The sequence below is a fragment of the Homalodisca vitripennis genome, chromosome 6 (assembly GCF_021130785.1).
Source record: "Homalodisca vitripennis isolate AUS2020 chromosome 6, UT_GWSS_2.1, whole genome shotgun sequence".
NCBI lineage: Eukaryota > Metazoa > Arthropoda > Insecta > Hemiptera > Cicadellidae > Homalodisca > Homalodisca vitripennis.
The window spans coordinates 168303281-168313544 of NC_060212.1; the positions used below are offsets into that span (position 1 = coordinate 168303281).

General features: G+C 32.9%; 1 protein-coding gene across 1 annotated transcript in view; it reads left to right on the forward strand.

Moving 5' to 3' along the window:
* LOC124365121 (F-box only protein 42) overlaps window positions 1-6222 on the forward strand; it is a 32816-nt gene extending 26594 nt beyond the window's left edge. Inside the window, exon 8 of the mRNA XM_046821066.1 lies at window positions 3766-6222. Coding sequence (XP_046677022.1) covers window positions 3766-4483 — 718 coding nt within the window. The 3' untranslated portion in view covers window positions 4484-6222. The remainder of the gene's footprint in view (window positions 1-3765) is intronic.
* Window positions 6223-10264: the final 4042 nt, after the last annotated feature.

The window sequence follows — 10264 nt, forward strand, 5'->3', positions numbered from 1 at the left end:
CATAAGAATTTGACAATCATAGCCATATACAAAAAGTTACATTTTACAGTAAATCTAGATATTCTTACATCTTACATATAAACCATATTTTAATCACTAATTATTTTGTTTATTAACCCTAAAATACTAGCGTACGTCGAATTGACGTGTGCCTCCGCCATTTTGTTTCTTATCCACTCCCCCCTCCCACTAAGCCATCACCCCTCCAGTAGTGCTTCTCTCGGTCAGTCCTCAACGAGACGGTGTGTTGTGTTGTGGCTTGCGTTCGGTTATTGCGCAGTTATTTTGCTGGTTCTTTTCACAGAACGTAAACTTTACATAGCTCTAGTAGTTGTAGTAAATATTAACACGTCATTCGGGCGTGTGTGTAGTAGTGGCGCCTGTGTACAACACGTGCGTTTTACGTGGTCCTAGTATTACGTGGTGGTTTTTTTATTAAGGACATAATAAATTATTTATTAATTTGTGGCTGTAAACACTGAAAATGAGCAAAAGAAGGACATTGTTCGAGGTAGATACAATTAGTGCACTGGAAGAGAGTGTAAGTGATGAAGATGTCTTAGAATTTGATGATGCAAGTTCTGATGAGTATGACAGTGACGCCGATCCCGAGTATTTTCCAGAAGATTCGGTACAACTTTTGAGTGTTGACGAGGATAACGAATTTGCAGCTCCAATAAGAAACATTGAACGTGATATTGAAAATCCACAAAGTAAGAGAAGAAAGACAAATGAGGACAGTGAAGCAAGTACCTCAAAAAATAACAAGGCCAGAAGGAAAACAAACATAAACAAGTCAAAATAGGGTTTAAAACCTGATGGTAGAGTGATTGTACCAGATGTTGACACCATTGAAGGTAAAGATAGATTTGTGTGGAATACTAAATCTGAATTGTGCACTGGAAAAACACCTTCAAAAAACATAATCCATATCAGACCAGGGCCTAATGCTTCTGCTCGAAACGTTGTTAATCCAACAGAATGTTTTCAGCTGCTGTTTTCTCAGGATATTTTACATATAATAATAACGTGTACCAATGAAGAAATTGCGGAAAAAAGGGTTCTTTACAAAAATCCTGGTGATGGATCACTAAAGGATTTGGATGAACATGAATTGTACGCACTTTTCGGGTTGTTGATACTACCTGGCATATTAAAAGATAACCATTTGACAACTAAAATGTTGTTTGATCCAGTATATTCAGGTAAAAAAAAAAACCATGCAACCATGTCAGAACGTCGATTTTGCTTTCTATTGGACTGTCTCCGCTTTGACAATAAAACAACAAGAGATCAATGAAAAAAGGATAACAAGTTAGCACCAATCTCAGAAATCTGGAATATTTTAGTAGAAAACTGCAAGAAACACTATAAAGCCAGTTCATATGTAACGATTGACGAGCAGTTGGTAGGTTTTAGGGGCAATTGTCCTTTTCGCATGTACATACCCAGCAAACCTAACAAGTATGGGATGAAAATTGTCATGATGTGTGACAATAGTTCAAAATATATGCTAAATGCTATTCCATATTTAGGAAAGAGTACAGTTCCTGCGCCGATTGCAGATCATTTTGTCCAGAGATTAGTAGGGATGATTGCTGGGAGTATCCGTTATGTAACCACTGATAATTGGTTTACCAGCGTGCGTTTGGCCCAGGACCTACTGAATGAGTATCACCTTACAACCGTGGGCACAATAAAAAAAAACAAGAGGGAATTGCCAGATGTCTTCAAAGATGTCCACTACAAGGATCGCCAAGTGGGGAGCAGCATGTTTTTATTTCATGATGATGTAACTGCTGTTTCATATAAAGCAAAGAGTAACAAAATGGTTACATTTATATCAACAATGCATGGTGGATCAGCTGTAAATGAAGTTTCAGGTAAACCGGAGATCATAATGACCTATAACAGCACTAAAGGTAGTGTCGACACTTTCAACCAACTATGCCAGTCTGCGAACTGTGGTCAAAAAACCAAAAGATGGCCTCTCTGTTTTTTTTTTTTTTTTTTTTTTTTTTTATTATTATATGCTGAACATAGCTGTTCTTAATGCTTATATTATATATACACACAACTTCTTTAGATTAAATGATGGGAAGGCATTGTCAAGACAGACATTTATGATCAAACTCCATGAAGAGCTGTGTGAGGAGCTGCAGAGGCAAAGGCTAAGCCAACCGAACTTATCTCGTGAACTGCGTGGCAGCATCACCATTGTACTGGGACTTGACCAAATCGGAAGGGAAGTTGTTCCACAGCAAGGACAAAGAAAATACTGCAATATTTGTGATTGGAAGAAGAAGAGAATGTCAAGTACTTATTGTAGTTGTGGAAAAGTCATTTGTGGTGAACACCAAACAAAAAGATGTCCAGATTGTGCATAAACTACTAAGAACTTACATAAAATGTCTAAGTTAACATTATGATTTTTCTAAAAAGTAACTTTACCTTTTACTGTATCTAAGTCAATAATTATTTGTGTATAATGTTATACAACTTAATTACTCCATTATTTAAATCAAAATAAGGAATATGTAAAACTAAAAATGAAATGTATTTCCTTTAAAAATTAGTAAGTAGTAAATAAAGTAATAGGAATATTAATTAAAAAGTAGTTATTAGTAAAAGTAAAACAATTAATTACAAGTATGTTTCAATGCTAGGTACCCTTAGTTTTACTTAACTGTTGCAAAAGAAACAATGTATTGTATGATATATATATATATATATATATATATATATATATATATATATAACAATATATATATACAATATATATATACACATATGTATTGTCTCAAAAAATAAAATAAATAAAAATAAAAACATGTTCTAAAATAAAAATACAAATATATAAAAACAAAACAAAAAATAAATATTAATATTTTTATGGTAAACCAAGGATAAATATCACTATTTGTATTGCACACGTCAGTTTTACGTAGTACTAGTAATAACGGGTATTCAATTAGTGCTAGTGTTCTAGGGTTAATAAGCTAAATTTTAAGTTGAAGTTAATTTATTTTAATAACTTTTATATATTGATTAGATAAAGTAAGTAATTCAAATTACCTAACATACAGAACAATGGCATTAACAAATGAGGTATCATATCCACGGTATTTTGCCACGCTTTTGAGAGTTTCTTTATATTTTTGTTTGTACCCATACTAGCAGAGAGGGGTTTAGTTTTACCCCTCCCACTACATTTCTAAGAGTGACCTTGATAACCCATCCACTTTGAGATAGGTGTATTTTTTTGTTGAAGCACTGCACTGCTGCGGCAATTTGCCTCCACGCATCTCTCCCTTGGTGTTTATTGTTATATCTGTTATCACTTTTGGCTTTTCATCTTTCCATTGGAACCATCTACAGTATTGTGAAACAGTACTAATTACTTGAACAAGTTAAGTCATTGTACATTTGTTTGATGACAACTGTCAGCAACGTTGTTAACTCTTTAAGCACATGACTCTGTATACATGTAGACACTAGTAGTATCACTGGATGGGCAATACCCAATACTCAAGTGCTGGGCTAGCCAACTTGTCTTCAGCTGCTCAGATGAATATTATTACATACAAATTATTGGAACCCAAATATTAAAATCTAGTTGTTTTTAATAGCAGTAAATTCAAATACCTAAATTTTCCATTCTATTTCTTGAATCGTTAAGCAATATGTGTTTGCACATGAATTGATTTTTATCAGTTGATTTGAGAGAATACAATTTTTCTGATGATGAGTTTTGTGATTTTGCAGAGCATCTGATGGATGCACGACTCCGCGGATAGACAGAGATGTAAATGTGAATGGGCGAAGAGGAAGTCTGACTCCCAGAAATGGACAAGCTTCTGCAGAACCCAGTGGGTCGAACACGGCTCCAGCACCGTCCCACAGTCATGACCCGGATGTCGACAAGGCTGAAGCGAGAGAGGTCGCAAACTGCAGTCCTGCCCAAAGAGTTCCTGATGCAAAAATAAACCCAATTGAAAGAAATAGGTCACCTTTCAGCAGTAATCGAAATATAAATTTACCGACAAACAACAATATGGCAGCATTTAGATCGACACCGTCAAACAGCGGCAACAAACATCGAGAGAGGCAACTGGAAGTACTCCACAGGATGGAAGAGCGGCTGCGCAATTTGTCTCGAAATCCTCAGCCTAAGCCTAAGGCCGTTCCGATACCACCTCCCGTAGTCAGGCAGTCCCCACCGAAAATGGCGATGTTTGTGATGGACATCAGTACTGTTTTAACGGACCACTGCGTCAGGTGGTTGCCGATAAAGAGTGTAGCACCCGGAGGGCCCGAACACACGATCCTGTACTCTCTTGTGTCCGGCCAGGGAGAAATCATCATGTTTGGTGGAATTCAGAAGGATGTTTCCCTGTTTAGCATTGAAGAGGCCTCTCTAAATGTTATCAACACAGTGACAAATACAGTGCACTTCATAACAGCCCCTCAGACTGTGATTTAATAGTGGTTTTAATCCGAATATTGTCACTTGTTGTAATCAAATTCATGTTGGTATTGTATTTTTTTTTACCTTTTCAAACATACAGTTATGTTGCATCATTTTTGTGTCATTTTCAGTAAGGTAAACTACTTATTGTTGATTTTTCAAACTAGTTATTTTAGTTTAAGTTTCAGTTTAAAAATCAAGCAATTTTAACTAGATTTTAAGAATAAGTTTATTTTAGTGGAATATTGAAAGATAACATTACATTTTTAAAAAGTATTGTAATTAAAAATGCTTGTTATAAAAAAATTAAAATTGATCAATTGTATAAGAAATGTGTTTTATAGGTACATTTATGTAATCAAGCAGAATGTATCCCGGTGATTACAGTATTATTTTAAATCAATATCAATCTACAGTCTTTTTATTAATGTGCTAATATTTAATGTTTACCATTTAATTAAATACTTCATTTTATCAGTTTAGTAATTAATGATAATTTACTTTGACATCAGTTAAATTGCAACGTTAAAATATTACAGATGTCAAAAGGACTTTTGAAAAAGAAATGTATTTTTGCATCTATTACTCATTAACCCTTTTAGGATCATAACTTTTCTATATCAATTAGAATGACTAGTTTTTAATTTCAACACTAATAGAGATATTCAAATGATTTTTCAAAGACATTTATTTTCATAAACTAGAGAAAATGTATGAAATAAGTACTATGGTTTTTCAGATAAAAAATGTTTACTGACCCATGAACAATATTTTTTGTCAGTAAGAGATTTAATTTTTGTTTTGTACAAATTTGAAAAATCTAAAAGACTTGGAATTAGATTTCACACATATATTTCTATATGGTTACTTGTTAAGGAATTGGAAGTTATTTTCACAATTTTTATAAAAATAAATTAAAATATGAGAAAATTAACAACAGTAAACATCTAAAATAAAATTGTGCATCAATAACAAAAATAATACCATAGGCATTGATTGACTTTTTTATCTTTGTTCAATGTCTTAATTTAATAATTAAAATTTAGTCTAAACACACTAAACAGTAACATAAACAACATACTATTTTGGGTATAATTTGGAAAAAAGCGAGAACTTCCAGTTGCGGTAAACAAGCTCTCTCAATATCATTTTTTTCTCATGGTGTTAATCTAATGCAGAACACAATAATTCAGTACAAATACCTAAACTCTGACTCAAATATACAAAAATAAACGTCATGTAGCTGGCTCTCGGATATCAGGAGACAAGAAGCAAGTGTTACTGGATATCATGAAAATGTATGGTGCAAATTCTGCAATTTCTTCTTTCTTACACTTTTGCAGATTGAATCATTACTGAATTCCAAGACATTTAATAGGGTCAAAATTTACATGAATAAAAGGAATTTATTAACTTTTTATAACCTAAAGACAAACTTCCGATATGTGACTAGTTGGTGTATTAGAATTTTAGAATAATAGTATATAATTTGTTAATCCTGAAAGGGTTAATGTACCTGAAATTTAAAAGAATTTTGTAACTTCTCTACTTAATTTAAGTAATTTCCTTGGCATTACACTATTTTGGATTTTATTAAATAGGCTGTTATATCATAATATTTCATGTTGAGGAGTATCGGCTTGATGTATTATTTGTCTAGTAAACAAGTTTAAGATAAAAATTATATTGCAGTTATTAAGAGTGTAAAAAATGTAAACAATCAAGTAAAAATAAAATAATAAATATATTGATAACGCTTGTTATTCTTAACAAATATTGTACAGTGGTTTCTTCAATAATGTACTTTTAGAAAATTCATCTTTTTCTTCTCTAAACATGATATAAAGTTATCACAAATCAAGCAGTACTTAAAAACACTGGACATTGTTTTTTTATTTTTTTATTTTATTGTAATCAAAATAGGAGAAAAAGGATTCAGAAGGGTAGGATACTGGTTTGTAATTTTGAACTCAATCAGACCATCTGATTCCCACATGAAGTATAAGTGAGTAAATGATCTTCTTACTGCAATATTGTATGTTGATATATGTTGCTCCATCATACATTAGAGTAATAGTACTTAATTTTTCTTCAAGAGAGTGCTTACTAATTTTTGTGAGAACTCTTACTACAATCCACTCCTAGGAGCTACGTAACGTCTTAAGGCATGAACGTGGCTTTTCTGTTTTCACCAACCCCTCTACAAATGCAGAGATACTAATCCTATCTTGCAGGTTTGAGACCGTTTTTCAGTCAGAAGCGAACAGTAAGAGTAGACCAATGGCTATATTGAGCTTTCTTCCTACCTTTTACAGAACAAGAAGTTGTAGTTTGTGATGTCATAATATAAATCCTTTTAAGGTCACTCAGAAATCCTGAATGGTTCAATAACATCTTTTGTGCCAACTGTCCAACTAGCATTGGAGAAACCAATCCACAATATCGTTTCATAACCATATATAATTTTATTGCAAATTTTTAACTTAAATATATAAAATTAAATATAAATATGTATTTAAAAATATATAAAACATTACGTCTAACAGCTTCTACAACAGCATGAGTCTCGTTTTAAAATATAGGGTATCTTTATTGTAAAGGAGACAGAATTAAGGAAAGAAAACTACTGGGCGCCCTTCTTCAGATAATTTTGCAGAAATCGCAAACTTAGAGGGATGAATTTCTATTGAGAATGGAATAATCTCATCGATAGGTGAAAACATGGAGTTGACTATATTTTATTTGAGTTGTTGAAAGGGCACTTAAGCGTTAGAAGAAAGAGGAAAAGTTTTACATTGTACTAAAGGTTTGATTTTGTTAAAACTACAGATCAACATTATATTTTTCAACAGCTCTCATGATGTTTGATACATTTTCATCATGTTCTTTGAGATCTTTACCATAAACAATAAAAATGATCAAACTATGCAAGGTGCTATTTTTAGAGATCAATAATAACTTCAAATGGCGACAACTCTGTTAGTTAGGTACTACAAAAAGAATTGAAGTGTCCAGGGGAAAAACGATCAAAGTCACAAAAATGAAGAACAGGGTAAAAATGATCCTAGTCCATTTAAATTGAACTGAAAGTTTTTAAACAAAGGGAAAGAACGATCACGGTCCATATTCAACTGGGGGAAAACGATCACAGTCCTTGTGCAGCAGGGAAGTAACGGCCAGAGTCCACTGCGCATATTGGCAGCACTGCTCTTTTTGTTGTCTGGGTGAGACTATCTATGTTCATATGATGAGGTTATGTCAATTTTACTTATAGTTACTGGAGCAAAAGTCATTTAGTATTTTTAGACCTAAGTACCAGTGTTATGACTAGTGACTTGTGAAATATATTTATGTCAAGTGATTCAGAGGAGGATAGTAAAGTGTCATCTAACTTGATCAAAAAGCGGAAGTAAACAGGACGAATTAGTGATGCAAGTAAGCGGATTAGAAATCAATCTTTAGTTACTGATGACCCATGTAATTGTAAAAGATTTCAATGCTTCACTGTGATTTCTGAAGCTGAGAGAAAACAGATTATCACAGATCTAAACTTTATGCCAACATTTGATGATCAAAATGCCCATTTGAGTGGCTTAATATCAGTTCATGAAGTTGAGAGGCGTAGGCCTAGACTAGACCAAGCTAAGGCAAACACAAATGACTGTTCCTACTCATATAAAGTGCGTGTTCTAAGGGGAGGGAAAGTAGTTCAAGTACCTGTTTGCCATAAGGGTTTTATATCTATCTATGGTATAACAAATAGGCGTACTATATCGCTAAAAAAGGCATTGGTAACTCGAGGAATGGCTCCCATTGATGGTAGGGGTAAACATTTAAACCGACCTCACAAACTAAAACTTGATACCTTCCAGAAAATCTGTGAACACATAAAATCATTTTAAAGTCGTAAAGCTCATTATAGTTTACACGATAGTTTCAAAACATATCTGTCGGAGGAATTAAACTTTTAAAAAATGTATGACTTATACGTTGCTGACAACCAACTGTTTAAAGTGTCATATGAGACCTACCGTCACATATTTAACACGAATTTCAACTTCAGCTTTGGCTACCCCTGGACTGATACGTGTAGTACGTGTGACGAACATAAAGCCAATATGAAACGTATTGAATTAGAATTAGGCCAGGTGGATTTAGCTGAGGAGAAAATAGCTAACCTAACAAAGGAGAAACGTGCCTTAGAGATAGCCAACCAGCTTCACAAAACAAAAGCTGAGAAGTTTTATGAAATTAAACGATCTACTCGAAAAGCTTATAAAAATTCAAATGAGAAGCTTTGTATTGTTATGGACTACCAAAAGAATCTGCCAATGCCCAATCTAAGTACAAATTATGTCTATTACAAAAGACAGATATCATTTTATTCCTTTAATATACATGAGTTATCAAGTAGAAAGTCTGTATTTTACACATATGGTGAAACTATTGGCAAAAAACGATCGAATGATGTAACATATCCCACGACGGGACAGAAGGCTAAATTGGGGAAAAAAGCTTCATCTAACAATATAACAGGGTCCTGTAAAGTAATTCACCTAAACATAAGGTGGCATTCTTGAAAAAAAATAACACAAACTGAAATATTTTTGGATGACAATAAACCTGATTTTTTCTTAGTCTCTGAGCATGGTCTTGAAGATTTTAAATTAAACATGTTGAAAATACAAAATTACACTTTGCAAAACAGTTTTTTGCAGGGAAGGATGAGAATGGGAGGAGTTGCAATCTATAAGCAAAAATCAGTCCTAAACTAAAAGTTCTAAAAATAACCAGCATTGGCAATAAATTATCTGAGAACAAGAATTTTGAATGCTGTGAAATAATAACCGAAGTAGATGATAAGAAAACCATATTGGCATCCTATATAGGAGCCCTGATGGAACATTGACATATTCCAAAACAAATTAACACTTTACCTCTCTAAATTAACACCAAAAGAGAACAAATATAATACTAGGTGGTGATTTCAACCTGAATATATTGTGTGAAAATAAAACCATATTAGATTTTAAAAATAGTTTAACAAGTTTTGGCTTAAATCTAACTGTAAAAGAGGCCACCAGAGAACTGATACCTCTGCCACTTGTATCGACAACTTCATTACAAATTTTGAAAAACACAAAAACGAAGTAATCGAACCACTCCTATCTGATCACCATGCCATTACTAAATATTGATACTCACAAAGGGAAAAATTGTAAAACTAAAAAACAAATAAGAAGCATGAAACAGAATAACCTAGATGAATTAAAACTTAGACTGAGAAATGAAGATTGGAGAGATTTTTATAACGCCCTAAATATAAATATGACAAATATGGAGCTTTTATCAAAACTTTTGCAATACCACTACAATATAGCCTGCCCTTTAAAAGAAGTATAAACCATATACTGTCAGAATTCCAAGTTCAGAAAAAATATGTTTAACAGAATCTGTATATCTTAAATTTTTCATTATTCTCAAAGATTTTTTTTGTAGGACCAAAAGCCTATCTAAATTACTTATTGTTGTTGCTCCATAAATGCTTATTCCGTAAGCTAAATGTGAATGGATCAAAGAGAAATATATTAATTTAAGTGTATGTAAATTACTAATTTTTGCCATTTGTCGCAATGCATATAGACCAGTAGACATCTTCTTAGTAAAACATGATCTACATGTTTATCCCCAAGCTAAATTTTTAATCTATTATAAGTCCTAAAAACTTTGTGTGGTCCTACTTGTTTAAGTCTGTCATTGTCTAGAAAAATGTCACAGTTTAAATTTGATCTGGAT